This window comes from Mchenga conophoros, linkage group LG23, assembly GCF_057382185.1.
Source record: "Mchenga conophoros isolate Kocher_MC1m ecotype Shallow Benthic linkage group LG23, M_conophoros_male_GT1.1, whole genome shotgun sequence".
In the NCBI taxonomy this organism is placed as follows: domain Eukaryota; kingdom Metazoa; phylum Chordata; class Actinopteri; order Cichliformes; family Cichlidae; genus Mchenga; species Mchenga conophoros.
Window position 1 is genome coordinate 4032597 of NC_140547.1, and position 21968 is coordinate 4054564.

The 21968-nt window shown below is 43.5% G+C and overlaps 1 protein-coding gene across 6 annotated transcripts in view; it reads left to right on the plus strand.

The window, feature by feature from the left end:
• The window catches only part of tle2a (TLE family member 2, transcriptional corepressor a), a 34878-nt gene extending 20590 nt beyond the window's left edge, over window positions 1–14288 (plus strand). Inside the window, exons 4-20 of one of the 6 annotated variants that reach the window (XM_085264207.1) lie at window positions 1901–1945; window positions 4061–4123; window positions 4402–4506; window positions 4987–5203; window positions 5554–5570; window positions 6239–6334; window positions 6895–6939; window positions 7940–8101; window positions 8407–8533; window positions 9456–9652; window positions 9990–10069; window positions 10578–10827; window positions 11108–11355; window positions 12110–12257; window positions 12349–12499; window positions 12820–12896; window positions 13135–14288. In XM_085264207.1, coding sequence (XP_085120333.1) covers window positions 1901–1945; window positions 4061–4123; window positions 4402–4506; window positions 4987–5203; window positions 5554–5570; window positions 6239–6334; window positions 6895–6939; window positions 7940–8101; window positions 8407–8533; window positions 9456–9652; window positions 9990–10069; window positions 10578–10827; window positions 11108–11355; window positions 12110–12257; window positions 12349–12499; window positions 12820–12896; window positions 13135–13242 — 2136 coding nt within the window. In that variant the 3' untranslated portion in view covers window positions 13243–14288. The remainder of the gene's footprint in view (window positions 1–1900; window positions 1946–4060; window positions 4124–4401; window positions 4507–4986; window positions 5204–5553; window positions 5571–6238; window positions 6335–6894; window positions 6940–7939; window positions 8102–8406; window positions 8534–9455; window positions 9653–9989; window positions 10070–10577; window positions 10828–11107; window positions 11356–12109; window positions 12258–12348; window positions 12500–12819; window positions 12897–13134) is intronic. The other 5 variants (XM_085264208.1, XM_085264209.1, XM_085264210.1 and 2 more) reach the window with 5 other exon arrangements.
• The last annotated feature ends 7680 nt before the right edge of the window (window positions 14289–21968 follow it).

A 21968-nucleotide genomic window follows, 5' to 3' on the forward strand; every position in this document is an offset into this window, starting at 1 on the left:
CTCTGATTGATCACTTCTGGTCTGTCTGTTCTGGTGCTGCTGCGTAATGTGCCCAGTCATTGCAGATATTCCACCAAGTCTGAAACATTTGCATCTCATCACAAAAATGAGAGAAAGTTATAGAAGCTGATGCAAGGCTGTGATTTGAATAGCAGAAAATATCTGTAAATCTGGGCATGACAACAAGAGTAACAAAGCGTAAAAGTGGTCCCTCTACCTCCGTGCTACTTAGAGGTACGACTGATTGTGAAAGATACATGATCAGCAGATCTTTTTCCAGATAAAGGGAAGGCCAAAACTCTTTGTCTTCTTCTCTTTTTTTGCTGTTTTTTTAGTCTGCAAACCTCCAGCCTTGATTTACCTGTGATCAGAGCCATAAACAACCACAGCTTACAGAGTGTAGGCTGCCCAGAACCCGCTGTGCCAAAAAAGAGCTATGTGGCAATCTTGGCACAGAGCGGGGGGCTTGAAGCAGGGAGGGGGATTGAAGTTTTAGCAATGGGGAGGAGGGGGTAGCTGGCATCAAGCACAGGCCAGGTCTCTTTGCTGGCTGATGATTTGGGGGAGTTTGGATGTTGCTTAGCAACAGACGAAACTTGGCAAAGCAATTGCCAAGCAGAGCTGCCAGCTGCCAGGAAAGGCGTCTTTTATGGAGGCTTACAGGCAAACACACACACACACACACACACACACACACACACACACACACACACACACACACACACACACAGGGGAACGTGCACACGCGCCTTGAAAACACACTCACAGCAAAGCATGCACACAAAGCACATAGATGCACACGCCTACACACTTTGAGACTTGTGCTAAAAAACACATACACCTGCACAGACACACACACAAACACACACATGTGCGCTAACTGCCAGGAAAGATGTCTGGAGAGAGAGGACCCCTGCCATCTCCACTCCCATCCTGCCAGCCTGTTCTGGCTGTCCAACTGCCAATCTCATCTCTCCACAACCAGCCACGCTGAAAAGCAAATGTCAGCCTGCCACTTTTCAAGGCATCTGACTTTAAAATGTTCTCCCTTTCGGTCCATCTCTGAAAGAGAAGAGGGGGGACTGAGTGAAAGAGAGAGATCCTTACCTGTCTCTCTCTCTCTCTCTCTCTCTCTGGCATTCAACACCTCGTGCATTCCTTGCAGCTCCTTGTACTTTCGGGTAAAAGCCAGGGTCAAATAGCTCATATTAGACATGATTATTGCAATCGTCTGCCACCTTCCTCTGCCCGGTGACAATTTCCCTCCCCCGCTTTGGGTTTCTGGCTTCCGAAACACGCCTCAGGGTCATTTTATTGCCATTGACTTTCAGCAGATTCAAGGTGAAATTAGCAGCGATGAGCTTTTAGGGACATGCGGGCACTTCAGAGTGCTCATGCTTGGCCTAACGTCGGGAAACTGGGAGCAAAGGAAAAGGTTGCGAGTGGTCCGGGAGAGTTGATTTGTCTCAATTCTTTTGTGTAAGAAAATAAAAATAGGTATTCTTCTTGGGTATACACTCCTTGTCTAGAGAATATTTGTGTTTTTCAGGTGAGACAGAAATATACTTTTTATATGTTATTGAATTAGGCTTAAAGTCTATTGATCCTGTGAAAATGCCAAGACTTTCAATACTTTTGACTTAGCAGCCTAGTTTGCAGCAGTGTATTTGTTGGGCTGTTTTATCACAGCCTTATTGGTTTAATGAGAGTTGCCGAAAAATATAAACTGGGTTTATTTTATGTTAATGTCCGTGTTTTATCTTTCAGCGGATGACTTGTTTCCTACAGTGTATCCATGGGAGATGATTTCATTGTACATCCTGTGTTACCGCTGTGTTTCACAGTCTCTTATTCTCTATGTACGTTCATGTCTATTAACCGATATTCTCCTTTGTTTCAGTATTACGAAATGTCCTACGGCCTTAACATTGAAATGCACAAACAGGTGAGTCAGGATTCTCTCTCTTTCTGCACCCCCACCCCCATCTCGAAGCTTTGCATCTTTCTCTTGTATTATCACTTCTGCCTTCCTTTGCCCTCAATCAGCTCGAAAACTGTGAGAATTATTTTTTAAGGAAAATCTCCCGTCTCTGCTGCTGTTATGTCAATCCTCTCTGTGACGGACTTGTAGAGCGGTGTTATGCTGTGGAGGTGTTAATAGGATCCACAAACAGAATTCATTTCTCCACCACAGACAGATGAGAATACTCTGCCCTTCCCTCTTGCCCATCATAAATCCCCGTCTGTTATTCCCTCCCTCTGTCCTTTCAATTCTCTCACTGTCGCCCTACTTCTCCATCCCATCTTCCTTTTTTTTTTATCTTTTCCCTTCAATTTATGTCTTACTGTATCTTTTTAATGCTCCCCGCGCTTAATCTCCATTTCTTCACCATCTCTGTCGCTCTTCCTTTTGATTGATTTCTCTTTCTCTTTATCTCCCTATTTTCCGTGCACCCTGTCTCCACCTCTGTCTCCTTCTAGACATACAGTCCATGCTGAATTTCACTTTAAATCAGGTCACTGCCTTCCTGCTGTCTGCTCTCTTTCCTTCTCTTCGTTCATTTCGCCATCTCAATCGCTTTGCTTTTGACATGCTGCTGTCCCCCACCCCACTCCCACCTCACATACACACACACATGCACACGACACCACCACCACTTCCCAATCTCGATTTTCCTCCTCCGCCTTCCTTCTGTTCTTCTTTCTATTTCTCTTCTCCCTCCTACATCCTTCGTTCATTGGCTGTCATTTCCTCAACCCAATCTGCCCTTTTCCTCCTCCTCCTCCTCCTCCTCTCCTTCCTCTGCCTCCTCTTTTCATTTCCCCTCATTTTGTCCTCCCCTCTTTATCCTCTTTCTCTCGATTGCTCGTGTTCTCTCCTTCTCTCTCTCCCTCCCTCCTGAAGATGTCATTTAGTAGTTGGAGCTCTCTAACAAGAAATCATTGTGTCTCCCTTGGGGTGGGGGGTGATGGATTCAGAGGATGGAGGGGAGAAGGGCAGGAGTAGAGGGGGGCACTCTGGCTGGCTGACAAATGGAGAGTAGAGGGAGGGAGAGAGGTGGGCAAGCAAGAGGAATGAGAGAAAGAGCATGAGAGAGGAAGAGCAAGAAAAAGGAAGGGTGGAAGTTCAGTCCAGCATCAATAAATCACTTAAGAGAGAGAATGGGGTGGGGTGAGTGTGGCTATGCACACAAACACACTCACATGGATTCTCACACATGCGAGCACACATCCACACAGAACAGGGTCTAGCTGTCAACAAGATAAACAGCCTGTGGCCATAATGATGTTGTCATGATCTCTGCATGCATATCATTACTGGCCCTAACGGCCTTGTTGGGCCTGCCGCTAAACATGATTTTGCGTGCGTGCGTGCGTGCACACGCGTGTGTGCGTTAGACGTTACATGGCGGAGCTTGTAACACTGATTACTGTGCTAATATTAGGGAGGGAGGAATGAAACGAGGAATAGATGGATGGAAAGAGCGATAAATGGAGTGGGATGGAAGGAAAAAGGGAAAGAGAAATGGCGGTGAGTGGGGGTGGGGGTGGGGGGGCGTGGAGGAAGAGTTTGCTGTTGGCTGTGTAGTAGAGCAGATCGAGACAGACACACACCCACAGCAAGAATCACTGACCCCCAGCAGGAAACACACACACACACACTCAAGCATGCAAAATGCAAACACACACACAGACAAACAGACATGCAAGGACACACCAGGAACACATGCACACACACAAGATGGTGAGTTGGGCGTGTATCCACAGAGACACACACGATGTGTGGGCTGGCTGTGGCCACAGCAGATGCTGTCCATGAATATTTTAGCCAAACTCTCTGGCAGAGTTTCCATTTGCATGGACCAGATGTAAGCAGCTGAAATATTTACCACACTGGCCCTGGGAGAAACAGGCCACAGCCACACTGTGTGCGTGCGCCTGTGTGTGTAACCTTCACGAGGGTGTGCGTGTTCTTTGTGTTCATGCTGAATCTTGGCTGTGCGAGTGTTTGTGTGTGTGTTTATTCATCAAAGTGACAGTACCTTTTTTTCTCTTTTAGACGGAGATTGCCAAGCGGTTGAACGTGATCTGTGCTCAGCTCATCCCCTTCCTGTCACAGGAGGTGGGACACACACACACACACACACGATGTGTCACATTCAGTCCTCTTTCTTTTCTCTCCTGCGTGAGATCGACGCACACAGGAGGTGTGCACATACATACACATTCATCACTGTCACACACAGAGCTGCAGATGGACAGAGCACATTCATTTTCTTCAGCCACTAAAATCAAACAACAAATGCTATAAATTATACTTGTTATGAGTTCACTGTTGGGGGAAAAACAGACTAAATGTCCATCTACCTGCCCTTACTGACACCTTGATTTGTTCCACAGCACCAACAACAGGTGGTCCAGGCCATGGAACGCGCCAAACAGGTGACCATGGGGGAGCTAAATGCTTCGATAGGGGTACGTGGGCTCCCCCCTCTGCCTCATAGCGTGTGTACCTTATACTCCAGCATTTTTATTTTTCTTTCTGTTCTTTTCCTTTTAGTAAGAATATTCATTGGCCAGCTCTAAAATATGTTGATTTTTTATTTTTGTTTTGTAAAAAAAGACTATTTTTGACTATTTATGGTGTCTGACAACCACCTAAAAAAGGCCCAAAAGTCATAAATTTAAATGATGTCCCAGGTAGTTTGTTTGGAATTCAGATGCAAATTAAATTCATGGAAAATTTGGCCTTGCTTTAAAATTACTTCCCATCCCTTTCAATTCGACTGCAAAGCTTCCCATATTAAAGAGCCACTCCCTCGACCTTAACATGCCTCCTCTCGTGCACATCGCAGCAATTAGTTCCCTTCTTTTCCTTCCTCTTCTCTTCCTCTCGATCAATTCCTGTGAAGTAAGCTTGCGCTTGTAAGTCACCCAGATATTTCTGTCTCCTCTTTTTCTGTTTCTTTGTATTTCTCGTTATAGCAGCAGCTTCAAGCTCAGCACCTTTCCCAGCACGCCCAGGGTTTGCCAGTGGGCCCACACCCATCAGGACTGCCCCACCCCAGCCTGGCCCTCAGCAGCGGGTCCGGCCTCCTGGCCTTGTCTGGCGCTTTGGGTGCCCAGCTCGCTGCCAAGGATGAGAGAGCTCACCTCGAGGCAGCCGCCGCCGCCGCCGCCGCCGCTGCCGAGCATCACCGAGGTACAGCGGCAGCGCACTTCTTGTTTCAATTTGTTCAAAGGAAAACACGTGAAAGTCCAGATGAGTTCGTGCCCGAGAGACGAGCTGGATTACACCTCGCTGGGTTAGCAGCAGAGCAAACATCAGAATGCGCTCTATGAGCTCCAATGATCGCCTTTTGCTTTGGAATTTTGGCAGGGCACCGGAGCGCTGCTGATCGCAACACCCCTCAGGGATATTTTCCCACTGAGTCATCAGCTGCAGCGTGATGTATAGTGATGGCATGTAGTCTGACGTTTGTGTATCTTTATGTGTGTGTCTGTCCGTCCTGCTGTCCTCTGACTGGATGTGCTTCTGCATGGAATGAACAGATCGTGAAGCAGGACCAGTGAGTACAATTTACTACGCAGTCGCTTATATATTATTTGTTGATGTTATAATGGATGTTTTTTTCTTTATTTACAATTTCTTTTACTGTTGCGCATTATTTGCCTGCAGACACATTTTCCAGTATGTCGGCATAAGTAAACATTTCCTTCTTGCATGTGAGCACAAAGGCGACATGTTTTTACAGCTCTTCTCGTTCTCATTTAACAACAGTAACGTAGCTTTTAGCGCAGAGTTACTGTCGGCTATAGAGGAACCACTATGATAACAATTTTTATGCCAGCGCTATAAAATATTTATCTGGCTGGGTTAAAAAAAAAAAATGGTATCAGTGCCAAATCATGCTTTGACCACTCGGCACTCTTTTCTGCTGCCTTCAAGAAAACTTGAAAGATTCTTTCTTCTCCTCACTGAGCCGGCCAATCGATGCAGCCTGATATTCTTTCACATTCATCTCTGCAGCTTATGAGCCTGACATGATTTATGCAGTCCCTCTCACCTCATTATCACCCTCTTCCTTCGCGCCCTCACGAATATTTCTCCACTGCTCTGTCCTTCTTACCTTCATCTCCTCCTCTTCTTTGCACCTCCCCGCACACACCTCCCCCTCGCTCCCTGCCTCTCTGTCTCAATTCCATCCTCTCTGCCCTCTCTCCCTCCTCTCCGCAGAGCTCTCTGTCCAATGGGGATAAGGGTCGCCCAGCAGACTACCTCAGCAACGGCAAGAAGAGGAAAGCTGATGAGAAGGAGTTCATGACAGACTATGTGAGGACGTTTTCATAGCGCTCTTAAATGTTTGAGCAACTGTAAGAAAGTTCCATCCAACTCTGCCTCGTCAGATAAGACTGGTGGTGTCTGCGTAGCGAGAGGCCAGCAGACTTTTAAAAGCTGCTCTTTCTTCCAAAGTAATTGAAATAGTTTCACTTTCTGCTGTGCTTACTTTGCTGCTGGAGTAATTGTGAGAGATCAGATATATCAGACCTTGAGAGGATTTGTTTTAGTGAGAGATAAATGCCTCCTCTTATCCCGAAGTTCAGAATTATCAACGTGTTCAAGACCTAAAATAAAAACACAAGCCTGTTCCTGAGAGGATTTCACATGTCCGAGTTAAGAATCTCTAATTAATTACATTTCTATCGTTTATTGTCCACGTTTACTGAACTTCACCTTCACCGGGTATTAATCAAAAATTTTCCAAATGCAATAAACTACACACAGAGAAACTTGTTTGCGTGTGACTTTGTGTGTTGTATATTTCTACATGTAATCTGCATACATCAGACCGCAGAGCGGGAGTGTCTCATCTCACCTTCTTTCTCTTTCAGGGCAGCGATGCGGATAAGAGTGATGATAATTTGGTAGTAGATGAGGTTAGTAGGCGGCCGCTGGCCTCTGTTTGCCTCACTTGACCGCTTTCATCTGCATACATCATGTAAACATACCCAGCAGGAACACGTGAATAGTAATTATACTAATCCCTCTCCACCCTCCTTCACCTCCACCTGTCCCCATTTAGCAGCACAGAGCTATAAAATACATAGGTACACAAACGCCACTGTGGTTCAAGCTGTCCTCATTTTAAAAAGCCTCTTGATTAGAGGTGGGTTTTTTTCTTCAAGTTATGAAAAAGTGGAATAAAATAATTTATTTACAGCAAAGATTAACAAAAAAAAACAGTCAGCACATTTATTCTTTATCTTAAAATTATGCAAATAAAAGAATAAGCATCAAAGCAAGGCGATGAGCTTATATCGGCTTTTAAAAATGTTGTGTTAGTTTAAAATGAATTAAACAAACAATAGCAGCAGAAGTAGATCTTCCAAGTTTATGTAAGCAATTAGTTTCCACTAAAAATAACACAGATAAAATCTGTGCATCTATCATGTTGGGTCATATATCTTACACATCTTACAAGACTTCTGCTGCCACAGTTGTTTTATGAGTCGCTTCAAATATCTAGCAGTGAGGCTTAATTGGGTTACGAGGCCATTACAATGGCAGGCTCCGACCGTTCGGTGTAGGACCTCCATTGAAGCGATGACCAAACATTTCACAGCGATTGTTCAACCCGCGGGTCGTCTTTTATCTTCAAAAGCCCAAAATAAATTCTTTGTTTCGCAAGGTGTGAATGCAAAAGACGCGTCTTTACCGATTTGACTTTACCTACTCAATGGGGCAAAGGATGAGGACGTCATTTACACTGGAAAGCATGTCAGCCAAACATTTTTCACCTTATGAACTGGCAGAAGAATTACAGCGAGAGAAATTGGTTTCGTTATTTTGTTTCCGGGCTTTTTTGGAAAACATAGAAATGTGTCTGTTTGAAGTCGGGAAAGATATGACTTCTAACTTCTGTGTTTTCAAACTCAGGATCCATCGTCGCCCCGCAGTGTGCAGTCCTACTCATCCCGGGAAAATGGTTTGGACAAAATGCCCCCGTCCCGTAAAGAGGGTCCCCCGCAGGCCAGTCCCACCTCCCTGGCCTCATCCAGCAGTGCCACCTCCCCGTCCCGTGGCAAAGAGCCCCCACAGGTAGACAGACACAATGTTTTATCTCAAATGGAGACAAGGTGAAGCAAGAAACCCCATTAATATATTAATTTACTGTAGGGTGCATTTTATTCAGCTTTTCTCTTCATGGTTGATAGTTTGTCTCTACGTTATTTTGTTGGATGCTCCCATCCCACAATGGTCCCGTCCACTCTTGGTCTTTCTTAATGTCATCTTGTGTTTTATTTCCCATCCTTCTTCCTCACTGTCTCTTTCCTTCTGTCCTTTATTACTAAGTCCTCCCAGATTGAAAACATTCTTTTTCCTGTTCCACTCTCCCCCAAAAGAGAGAGAAATCCAGCACTCCAGGTATGAAGCCAGGGACCCCGATGTCTCAGGAGTCCAATACCCCAGGACCAAGCGGACCCCCACAGTTCAGACCTGTCCCCGGCAAGCCTGGCGTCGACCCCCTCGGTGAGAACGTCCTTAGCTTTCTTTAATTCCCCTAAAGGGCGCATAGCCTGTGCTTTATTGCTAAAACCCTTCACTGGACTTCAGGGAGACTGTAGATAAAGTGTGAGGCGGACAGCCGAGGACACCGCGGACGAGCAGTTCTTGTTGTACTATTTCCTAATCCTCTTGGAGTGTGCGTACATGCTGCTCAGAGGATCCATTAAACATATGAATCTGTATCTGCAGAGCCGAGCGTTTAGCTCTGTTACATTGGCTTTGTTACACGAAATGTTTCTAGCAACATCGGGCTGCAGTAGTTGGTATGGGTGTCAGCCAGCTCCCCACCACCCACCACCATCTGGACTTAATAAGCAGCTGTGGGCAAAAATATTCTGTGTGCCTCACTTTTTAAATGGAAAGATTAGGGGAGGTGATGGACTGTGACTGTGAGCTGCTTCATAATGAGCCTCCATCTATTCCAGTGTATCATCTCTTTTCTCTTTTCTCACGTCACCTGTTAGCCTCTGCTCCGTTTTCTGTCCGCACACACATCTACACTATTATGTATGCATGCATGCGCCGTCGTAGGTGCACCTACACGTGCAGATGGAGGGATGTAGAGGATGCTAATTTGAGCGCACAGAGACGTACATTGCGTCCCCCTGCAGGATGGTAAGCTGGCCAGCAGGGGTCAGTAGTGGTCTAGTGCTGATATCATCCAGCCTTTTGTTGCAGCTTATTCACAGCCTGTCAGTCACAGCTGTCGCTTGCTTTAAAAGACTCTGCAGAGGGAGTCACCTTAATAACATGTGTATGTTATTCCAAGCTATGTGAAAAAAATCAAAAATCAAAATTAAATATGAAGCTCAGGTCTCATTCAGTAATTTTGCCACCTGACTAATCCAAAACAAATCATCTTTTCTGCCCCTTCTTTTCCCTTCAGCTCTCGGTCTGAGAAACCCCCTGGCGGTGCAGGGAGCGTACCCACCGGGGGCTTTTGGCCTACCCCCTCCAGGGGTGAATGGGGACCTGCCCGGGGCTGCGGGCTATGGCGCTGGTCTCCACTTGGTCTCCCCCCAAATGAATGGAGCTGCAGCGGCGGCGGCAGCAGCTGCCGCAGGCTATGGACGGTCCCCTGTGGTGAGCTCGATGCTCTGCACATAATTTGTCTTTGCAGTGTCACTGTCATATGTCATACCTCAGCATATAAACCAGTCAGAGGGCAGAAAGAGGGATATTTATGGAAAAGAAGAGAGCAGCTGCTTTGTCATTTTTAAAATCTACAGGCTCTGCTCTTCAGAAATCATATATGTCATCTCGTTTTATTTTGATCTTTCAGATTTACGCTGCCTCTGTTTGACCAATTTTAACAAATTAACTGTGATCTCTTCTGTCCTCTACCATGAACCATCTATTTTACTTCATAGTCTTCAGTGTTATTTTCTTCCCTATGTTGACTTATCTCTGACTCTTCCAGGTGGGCTATGAGTCTCCACACCCACACATGAGGGTCCCTGGGCTGCCTGCCAGCTTGCAGTCTGCTGCCTCCGGGAAACCGTGAGTTTCCTCTTCCTTGGTTGCTATCATGCAGATCTTCTCCTGTTCACTATTAACGGCACTAGGAAGCTCAGTTTGTCCTCAGAGTTCAGTTACAGAGCTTTAAGAAAACAAAAGATGAACAATTAGAGATTTTGAAGCCTTTTGAGATTTTAAACCTTCGTTAGGCCAAAATGTACCAAGGCATTTTATTTTAAATTAGAAAGGTGGCGTTCATGCATTAAGAGCTTGTAAGTGAGTTCATCCTTAAAGCATTTGAGAAATGTCTTTAAAAGTGTTAGCAGTGTACCTCGTTTCAATTTCTTGTAATATTTCTTACTTTAGCAGATGAATAGCCAGAGTGTTCTGTGATGTTTTAATTTAAACACAGAGATATGACCAAAGTACAAGAGCTTCATGTGTGCTTTTTTAAACTGCATACATAGAACGGTGCCCGTCACAGTAACTTGTCCTGACGTATGGTTACTGCAGCACTGAATCTGTTATCCATCTCTTTCTCTTCCCTCAGCGCCTACTCCTTCCATGTGAGCGCTGACGGCCAGATGCAGCCCGTGCCCTTTCCCCCCGACGCCCTGCTCGGACCGGGCATTCCTCGTCACGCCCGTCAGATCCACACCCTGAGCCACGGGGAGGTGGTGTGCGCCGTCACCATCAGCACCTCGACGCGTCACGTGTACACCGGAGGGAAGGGCTGCGTCAAGGTGTGGGACATCAGCCAACCAGGAAGCAAGAGCCCCATGGCCCAGCTGGACTGTCTGGTGAGAAATAAAGGAGGACAGATAGATGGATGCTGTGCAGATCGGTTTTAAAGCTTGCTGCCCATCTCGTGTCTAGTAATGTTATTTTACTGCTGAAATTGATGTGCTTGCTTTTCACACTTTGAATGATGAATCACCTTTTCAAGATCAATCCTGCAGCATCTTTATACTTTTCTGTAACCACATGCTTTAATTTATATCACATTGTTGAACTACCCAGAATATATCTGTCGGTATGATTTTATAGTGATGCATTTATCATTTTATGATGCTCAATCAGAACAGGGATAACTACATCCGATCCTGCAAGCTGCTCTCTGACGGTCGAACCTTGATTGTCGGAGGAGAGGCCAGCACGCTATCAATCTGGGATCTGGCCACTCCTACTCCTCGCATCAAGGCGGAGCTGACGTCGTCCGCTCCCGCTTGCTACGCCTTGGCCATCTCGCCCGACAACAAGGTCTGCTTTTCCTGCTGCAGCGACGGCAACATCGTCGTCTGGGACCTTCACAACCAGACGCTGGTTAGGTAAGAGGAGGAGGAAGTGGCTGATTCATCGTCTTCACCGGTTTCCTGCAGTCAGATGAGGAGAGCAGATGGGAGTGGGAAATAGCCAGATTATTTTCAGGTTGGGAGACGAGAGACTGATGGAAAAGGTATCGAGTGGGATGTTGAGAAGAGAGGGAGAGTAGTATAAGGAATTGGTGTAATTTTACAATCTGCGCTGTCAGTCATGAAATAGACATAGCGCCAGGAAAAACTGCACTTGGGGCACCAAAGCAACGACTTTTTTGTAAGTTTGGAGCTCAGGCTGTGCATTTATCTTCTAGCCAGAGTGACGACTTACAGTCTTCCTTCCTATCTGTCTTTAAATGGGTTTTACTGGTGGTTTTCCACATTCACGTGTGCAGCATTCTGCTTTTGACAGTTTTTATTTAAATACAATCTTCAGATTTACCTGTGTAGACACTTGTCTGCACTTATGGAAGTTTCAGATGTTTAAAAGTAACACAAACACTATAAATTTGTGCTTTTGATGCTAAATGCAACTTAATTTTGCTAAGTAAACATTAATAAAATCTCTGTAGCCTTGAATTCTCTCAGCATTTCATACCACAAATAGACGAGTAATGCAGAAAAAAATTGCTCACTTCAACAAATTGTAAAGATTAAATATTAAATGTACTTAAATGAAATGCAGTCAGGGCTGTGTACCTTAAAGAACGTCTCTCTGGTTGTAGTTTAGTCTAGCTGTGTTGACTACCTTGTGTCTATCCTGCAGGCAGTTCCAGGGCCACACGGACGGAGCGAGCTGCATCGATATCTCCAACGACGGCACCAAGCTGTGGACGGGAGGGCTGGACAACACAGTCCGCTGCTGGGACCTCCGAGAGGGACGCCAGCTGCAGCAGCATGACTTCACATCACAGGTGCACACACACAAGTCTAATACACATAAACCTCATTACCAATAACACTTTACATCTGTCATCATCGCATTTCCTCCCTCTTTGTCTCCAGATCTTCTCTCTGGGCTACTGTCCGACAGGCGAGTGGCTGGCTGTGGGAATGGAGAGCAGTAACGTGGAAGTTCTGCATGTCTCAAAACCTGACAAGTACCAGCTGCACCTTCACGAAAGCTGCGTTCTCTCCCTCAAGTTCGCCTACTGTGGTACGCACGCACGCACGCGCGCGCGCGCACACACACACACACACACACACACACACACACACACACACACGACACGTACACACACACAGACGACACGTACACACCGATTAGATTGATGGATTGGTTACATCACACTACCTGAGGGTATCTAATCAGAGGGAAGCAGAACAAATCTTTTGCTTCTCTCATTAGAACACAGAAGCTGTCCTTTCCCTTTCGCCTCTTCTCTCTGCTTTTGCTTCGCAGCCTCTCAGACTTCTCCATATCTCTCCTCCCCTGAGGCTTTATCTGCTGATGGCCGTGTGTGTTTTTTCCTGTAGGTAAATGGTTCGTGAGCACAGGCAAAGATAACCTCCTGAATGCATGGAGGACACCTTATGGATCCAGCATATTTCAGGTAAAACCCCAGAGTTTAATGCAAGACACGCAGCCTGATCTGATGAGAAATTTTGATCTCTGGTCTGGAAACAATTGAGCTGTCAAAGCTTTAAAAATAATACAAGCTTTTTCATTTCCCTGCTCATCTTCTTCAAATATCAGAGGGTAATTTGGGGACACAAAAGTACCTTTAAATAACAGCTGTGAATTTCTGCATTTTGATTCACTGATGATGTCGTCTCTGTCTTTTTGCTTAGTCTAAGGAGTCTTCGTCGGTTCTCAGCTGCGACATTTCACCCGACGACCAGTTCATCGTCACTGGCTCCGGGGACAAGAAAGCCACAGTCTACGAAGTTATGTACTGAACTCCGATTGGCTCCAAAAAAGCAAACTAATAATCAGGGGGCGGGGCCAAGGCTCCCTCCTGCAGCATTGACTGTACAGAGCGTTGGTGGCATGGAAAGCAAGAGACACTCAACTTGTACTTTTGTCGTTTTGGTTATGTTTGTGAAAGAAAAGAAAGCGAAGCAAAAAGAGGCAAAGTCACATCTCTGGAAAAAAGAAAAAAACTGATTTTAATGCTCTAAGAATGCTGGTTAGTCTATAGCTGCGCAACTGTGGGATTCCTCCAAAGAACTTTTTTGTTTTTGTTTCCTTTTTTTGTCCCTTTTTTTAAAAAAAACAAAATGAAACCTCTGTAGTGAACAAGAAATTAGGAAAAAAATATTTTTTTAGCCTTTGAATTTTACGCAAGCAGTCGGATGGCATTGAGTGGAGGAACAAAAGACAAAGGTGTGGGACTGAGAACACGTGGGGGAGGGTTCAGAAAACCCTTGATGGAAAAATCCGGTCCATATTCTGTGCTGTGTACAAAGTCCAAGTCTGAGTCAGCTTGGCCTCGTTCGGCCCGGTCCGGTCCAGCTCTGTCCACAGCACCAAGCCACTCCTCGGGGCGGCAGATGCATGGCAGATGGCGAGACGATGTGGCGTGAGGTTCCAGCTATTTTCTTTTGCTCCTGGTTAAGTTTAAGCAGCAACACGATTGTATCATCTCTAGTGCATACATGACAAGAACAAGGCTCGGTCCTCTAAGGTGTCCTGAGACTCACATTGTCTTTGTTGTTTTACTGGTTTTTTCCTCCTGTTTCTTTCAAAAGAACAAAGACAAACGTGTTCTGAAGATGTTTGATAGAAACCAAAATCAGACGGAAGACTAAACTCAAACAAGTACTCTCCAGTATCGGGACATCATTGACACTCACTCTGCATTAAGTGTGTTTTTTAAATTTTTTTTATTTTAAATGTATTTGTTAGGGCACATAAAGACAGACAGGTAGTTTCACAGCTGCATCATGAACTTGAACCTTGCTATATATGGACATGTAAATAAAGTTCTCTAAAGGCAACCAAAGACGTAATCTGTGACTGTGAATTTTCTTGGAGTGTGTGTGTGTGTGTGTGTATTTGTTGGCTTTTTGGGGGGGGGTTTAACTGCAAACCCAAGTCAGGCTCTCGGCAAGTCTGGCTCGGACATTTAAAATGAACCATTTGTTGAATATTTGTTTAAACCCTAACAGCCAGAAAAGCGCGCTCTCAGCGTGGTGCCAGAAAGCATCTTAGAAATATAAAAAATGAGGGATCTGAATGAGGGTGCACACACTGTTCTAAGGGAATACGGTGTTTCTCCAGTCTGCATCTTCAGACATGTGAGAAAGCGTCTTGGGATTCAAACCCACAGCATGAGCGAGCTCTGATTCACGGCTCCTTTGTGACTGGCGCTCTCAGTAAATAATGCCGTCTTACAGTTGTGTGGGTTTTTTCCTCTCTTTTTTGTGCAGAGTGAGCTTGTAGTGTGATGAGACAAAGGTGATCTGCAGCACAATAAACTGTGGGATGGGTTATTATTGCAATAATGCCCAAGAGGGAGTTCTTCAGTGATTATGGGTGTCGTGGTGACTGTTCTGCCAAGACAAAGCTTTAACTGCGTGAGAAGAGAACCTGAGGAAAGAAAAACAAAAGTGAAGCATTTATCTCCTGTCTGGAGTGTAGGGTTGTTGGCATACTTGTGGATAATGATGCATTTAGCTTCATTTAATTTCAGTTTGAGCAGGATTGAAATGCAGGTTTTAACCCTTCAGTGCCTGCGATCGCAGCACTGATTTGCCACAAAGTTATGGCTTTTGTACGGTGCGGCAGCAAGCTAGAGCAGAACGGAAAGTGTTCAGGGAAAATGGATTTCTCACCTGCTCTGGGCATTAGTTGTATCACTGAGCTGACACTGCCAGACTGAATAGAGATAAATGAGAATGCGGACTGCCAATTAAACACAGCTTTGGAAGGCATTTGTTTGGTTTTGTACTTCAAATTTAGGCCCAAAGTACTGGGATCTTTTTAAACGTTGACACATATGGAAATGTGTGCAAATGAGCCTGGGTATCTGCTTTATTTGATGCGTGCAACTTATTTAGAATCCTGAAGAACCTCCAACACATCAAATAGGGTCAGCGGGTGCCTGGTTTTTTAATAATTTTTTTCCTGTGTATTGTCCGTGTTATGCAAAACATTGTGGCATCAATTTGTCTTTGTACTGTCACGGGTCAAACGTCATGTTTAGTGTGCAAAACGTTTTTCAGAAGAAAATGAATGAAGGGATGAAGAGAGAGGTTTGTCGTCAAATCAGGTAAAACTGAGGCGGAGGGAATGAATTTTCTCTCGTTAATCAGATTTTTCTTTCAGCATCCAAACATCAAGACTAAATGTCTGCTTCCATAGTGATTTTACATTTGAATCATTTTACATTAAAGGGAGGGATTGTTGTAGAAGAGAGTGGACATATTCTTCCACAGTGTGTCCTTTGTCCCGTCTCCCTCCCCTCACCAACAACTGGTCACAGCGATTGCCCATCCTTGAGGTTCCTTCCTGTTATAAGAGTGTTTTTCCTTCCCACTGTCACCAAGTACTTGCTCACAGAGGCCATCTGATTGTTGGGGTATTCTCTGTATTATTTGTTGGGTCTTTACCTTACAACATAAAGAGATTTTAGGTGACTGCTGGTGTCATTTGGTGCTAGCATTCATGAACCTAAAGATAATTAAAAGCTGAATTTGAAGCCCCTGCTGGTTTTATAGTGTTTTCTTATAGAGTTGATTGATGCCTTTCATTTGGGTCTGATGCAGTTTTAGGGAACAAAACATAAATTTGCATGTTTCCTGCATCTATGGCAGCCGCTCCATTTAGGCGGAGGAGATTCCTCAAAGTTTAAAATATATATAAAATCTCCATTATAGAATTCTGTATGCATGGGGCAGAGAGGAGGACAGCACTATTTTGTCTATGACCACCTCTATGAATTCAATGCAATTTAATGATGTTCTGAGTCAACAACCAGAAGAACAACCAGAAAGCATTACTGGCAAGATTTGGTCCAATCATCCTTCACTTTTTACTTGTAATGTATAATGTGTGTGAAGACCAGAGTGATGTAAAAACTTCTGCTTAGACCTGTTTGAAAGTAGAACATTTTGTATTTTCTGATTTCATTTCATGTCGATTTTTCTTTTTGTAATGGACCAATAGCTAGACACCACACTTAGCCAATGCTAACAACAAGCCAGCAGCAAGCTTGTTGTAGCAGTTCCGAGAGACTATTAAACTAACAGAGAGAATACATTTGGACTGGAGGTGCATGGATGGAGAGCCGTGCTCTGCTGGCACATCCTCGGGCATCGCTGCCTCTGCTGTCTGGTATGGACCTGGCTCTGTGCACCTGGCACTGTATCCCATAGTGGGCAAGAAACTGCTGCACAGGCTGCAACATGGAGGGTGATGTGTGTGTGTGTGTGTGTGTGTGTGTGTGTGTGTGTGTGTGTGTGTGTGTGTGTGTGTTATGGTGTTTTATCTTACAGCCACCCTTCAGTTCTGTCCTTAAATACACACGACTCATCACACCTAAGAAGATTGAAGATAATCTCATAATAATTTCAAGTCACAGTGGGTGGAGGCATTTTCATTTTAAAAAGTGTGTTTAACTGCTGTTGTTATTGCGTCCCCATTTCTCACTAAGGACATGGCTGTAAAAAAAAAAAAAACGGTGTAAAAAAAAAAAAAAAAAAAAACGGTGTAAAAAGCAACGGCTACCTTGTTAAAAAAAACAACTTAATTAACCAATCAGGTGAGGCTGTAATTATACAACTGCCAAAGTAAGCCTGAGCCCTTGAATACTAATAGTACTTGAACAGTATTACTATTCAGGAGCCATTCATCCTTTTGACTTTTGCACATTGAATTACAGCATGTTATCCACAAGCGGAGCAACTGTGTGAAGGGCCTTGGGGCAGATATTTGGGGGGGGGGCTTACAGCCATATTATACTGTAGCAACTGTAGCACTTTCTCTCTCACACACACACACACACACATGGTGACAATGTTTCAACCTTTACAAGCACATAAACCACTCACCCTTCAGAATTTTGACTTTTGAGCTTTGTGTTCAGCAAAGTCATTAACAGCACTGCTCAAATGCTCAATGCATAGTGCAAATTTGTGCATGGGAGAGTAGTGTTTTATGGTTTATGAAATTAATTATCATCAGTGTTGGTCAAGTTACTTGAAAAAAGTAATCAGTAACTAATTACTGATTAGTTCCCCAAAAAAGTAATCCCGTTACTTTACTGATTACTTATTTTCAAAAGTAATTAATTACTTAGTTACTTAGTTACTTTTTAAAAACACAGTTTACAACCTGAGTAGGTGATAAAGTGATAGATCTTTCAGCCCAATTCTACTTTTTCTGCACAATCCATCATACAAAATGTAATCAAATGGAAAAGTCCCTTTTTAAAACTTGTTTTATTAGTTTTAATCTTTTAACTTTATGCATCAAGCAAAAATTTAATTATATGCAACATTCACTGACTGGAAGAAATTTGTTTAACATTTAAACCTATTTTCTGCACATTCCAGCACATAAAATTTTTTTTTTTTTTTAGATTAGATAGAACTTTATTAATCCCTCGGGTGGGTTCCTCTGGGAAATTCGATTTTTGTGTGTTAACACTCACTCTTTCAAATAGATGCAAGTAAAACACAGCAGAAAATAAATAAAGTCAAAGACTCAGTGGTCCTGTTGCTCTATTTTCACCTGCAAAGCAGGAGCAGGGCAGGCGGAGGTTTGTCCTGGTGCAGGTGTGCCGCGGTCAGTGGAAGAATCCGCGAGTCATGAGACATTCTCGCAAAAAATCACGGTTTTAGTAACGCAGTAACGCAGCGTTCCTACGGGAAAGTAACGTAATCTAATTACCATTTTTGCAATAGTAACGTGTTACTGCCCATCTCTGATTATCATTAATTTGCATATTCTGAACACATTTTAATGACCACTAAATCACTGTGATTTTTACGACAAAGCCCACCTTTCAGCTTTTGGAGAAAAGACCAGGAATTTAAATATGCCCCAAAGGACTTTGGGTTAAAAACGTCATAGTGCATGTTTGAGGTATATTTTTTATTTCCAAAAACAATTGTTTATTTAAAACCAGAGGTGGGACCAAGTCATTGTTTTGCAAGTCTCAAGTAAGTCTCAAGTCTTTATCCTCAAGTCTCAAGTCAAGTCTCAAGTAATGTCAGGCAAGTCAGAGTCGAGTCTCAAGTCACTGGTGTAAAAGTCCAAGTAAAGTCACAAGTCTTAAACTTTGAATTTCAAGTCCTTTCGAGTCTTTAAAAAAAAAAATGAAAAAATAATGTTGCAGTTATGCTAAATGTAAATATTAGACCATGTAATTTTTAAATCTGTGTTTTTCTCAACACATGACAAAATAGTGAACTTAGAAAATATACACAAATTGTGAAATTGCACCTCTTTAAAATGCAGCTCAATTAAACCTAGCTCCAAGAATAATTTTCACCGACAGTTCTGAGATAAGCTGCATGTTATTCTTGGATGCGGTTGTAGGACCGGCTTTAAAACCGCATGACAAAAATATCATACACATTAAAAAAACTGTATCACCAACGTAGCCTGGACAACATTTGCTAGTTAGATGAAGTCAGCTATCTCATCTTAGCATATTTATATGCATATTTATAATCATACGCTTCTTGGAGTGAGTGCACACACTCATGAAGTTTAGTAACTTCAGGTCACTGCAACAAGCCCAGGTACAGTTTACCGCCGGATGGGTGCAGGACCTTGAAATGCACCGTGTAGAAAGTAAAGACCATCGTAAGTATCATAAGTTTACCAGTCTCACAAATCGTCGTCATAAATACACATTCGTTAACCGTTTATTAATAGGACCTTTGAGCTCAACGGTAATTAATCAGTAGTGGAAATAATTTCTGGTAGCATCACAGAAATGTAGCAGTGACAATAATATTGTATGCTGTAATCGTACTGGACAATTAGTGATACAAAACAACTGTTTTATCCTGTGAATAAAAGTATATGTTTTTGTCAATGTACCATAATAACAGAAGCGAAACGCAATATTGTGTCAGGACAATTCACTATTTATGCACAATAAACAAAGGAGCATAGCGCGACAATTTCTGTTCAGCGCCAGACTTGCTTGTAACCTATATCACCAATTATGTTAAGAAAAATGACGCATTAACTACAACAGCAGACTGACCTTTGTGTAAATGCTTGGAGCAGACTAACCTGTGAGCTGGAGTGTTCTGGGACGTTATATTTGATCTTTGAATGGCTGCAATCCAGGCCATCCGTCGCCTCTTTGTTACTTCGGAAACATGGCTCGAACAATTTCTCTTCAACGACGTAATCCGATAACAACCGATCTCTTTACCCGTCGGCTTCCCGTGGCTGTCATGCGACCGGCTATTGCAGTTAATAATACAACAGCTTCTTGACATTTTTGTGTTTCTTTTTATCGCTGTATAACTGATTTTAATTGAAAGCCTGCGTGCGCTAGTACCGCTTGACCGCTTGCCACGAGTTCCCAGAATCCTTTGCGGTTCTACCCGTGAATGACGTCACATTTTCAATCTCTATATAATATGCATGTTAAATTTTATATTTGGGTTAAAATATCAAGTCTTTTCAAGTCCAATTCAAGTCCCAAGTCATTGGTGTAAAAGTCCAAGTCAAGTCACAAGTCTTAGAACATTTTTTCAAGTCAAGTCTAAAGTCATAAAATTAATGACTCGAGTCTGACTCGAGTCCAAGTCATGTGACTCGAGTCCACACCTCTGTTTAAAACAGTATAATGTGCTACATACTGAACTTAGATGACAGAAACCAACCATCATCAATCATAATGCACTACTATCGATCCAGCATTGGTATTGATACGGTTGATATTTAAATCGCTCCACCCACCTCAAATATGAACCTCTTTCTACTTCTGTGCCTTGCTGTTGACTGAAGTGCCAGTGTACCAGTGTGTGATATTTTGATGTGGTTAAATTGTGCATTGAACCTTGCTTGGCTGGATTTAGCACCATGTGTTTGCAGCATTTGTTTGTTACCTGTATGGTGACAGATCATAACCTCCGCAGGCTTGTTTTTGGTCTGTTATGTTGTCAGGCAATGAACATTTGTGCTAAACTGAAATGTTAAGCAAGGACAGACAGTTTTATGCGTGTGAAGAAAATAGTCTTTGTAACCAGTGGCTAATACAGGCAGCCTACTGGTAGTTTAATGATAGGAACATGAAAATTTAAATGTGCTGAATACGTTTTAAATGAAAGTGTCTGAGAAAGCGGGACACAGTGTCAGTTTGATAAAGCATGTGATGGCCCTGTGTCTGATACTGTTTTTGCACAATATGATAGAGTTCAGTCCAATAATTCAGGGTTATTGTCTCACTTGAGTTCCTAGAAAGAAATTACCCCACACCACCGGCAGCAATGATTAGGGTTACAACCTGCCTTTAGAGTCAGAACTCTTTTTTCCCTTTGTGGCACAGATTCAACACATTCCTGGAAACATTCCTCTGAGATTTTGGTCTATATTGACATGACAGCATCACACAGCTGTTGCAGATTTGTCAGCTGCACATCCACAGTGCAAATCTCTCATTCCACTAAATCCAAAAACTGCTCTATTAGATTGAGTTCTGGTGGCTGTCGAAGCCATTTGACTACAATGGCTTCCACACAAACCCGTGTAAAAGGATTTGCTACATGATGTACTATTGTACTAGCACTGTGGTCATGAAGGGATGGATAGCAGCAATTCTCGGGTAAGCTGTGGTGTTTAGACAATGCTCACTTGGAACTAAAGGACTCAAAGTGTGCCAAAAAATCTCTCTCACACACTGTTCCACCAGCATCCCCAACCTGAACCGCCAGTACAAGGTTACACTTTTCATGTTGTTTATGCCAAGTGCTGACCTTACCATCTTAATGTTCCAGCAGAAATCAAGACTTGTGTTTTTCCAGCCTTCTGTTGTCCAATATTGGTGAGCTTGTGCGAATCATAGCCTCGGTTACCTGTTCTTAGCTGAAAGAAGTGGAACCTGGTGTGGTCTTCTGCTGCTGTAGCCCATTTGCTTCCAGGTTAGACATGTTAAGCATTCATAGATGCTCTCCTACATGTCATTGTTATAGCAAGTAGTTATTTTAGTTATTGTTACCTTCCTATCAGCTTGAAGCAGTCCTGCCATTATCTACTGGCAAATTTTCACCCAGAGAACTGCTGCTCACTATATACTTTCTCGTTTTTGGATCATTCTCTGTAAACCCCAGAGATGGATGGTTGTAAAAATCCCAGTAGATCAGCAGTTTCTGAAACACTCAGCCCATCTCATCTGGCACCAACAACCTTGGCTCATTCAGAGAGACTTAAATCACCTTTTCCTCCATTCTGATGGTCGGTTTGGACTTCAGACCGTCTTGCCCATGATTACATGCCTAGATGCATTTAGTTTGTGCCACGTGATTGGTTGATCAGGCAGCTGCATTAATGAGTCGTTGAATAGATATGCCTAATATAGTTGCCATGATTCGCCTCCACAGCCCACAGTGATTGTCTTTAAGACACACTGTTGTTTTACAGCGATCATAAGAAAGTGGAGATAAGTAGATGGTGTAAAGTTACATGACGAGACCATTTCACTGCACTCCTCTCT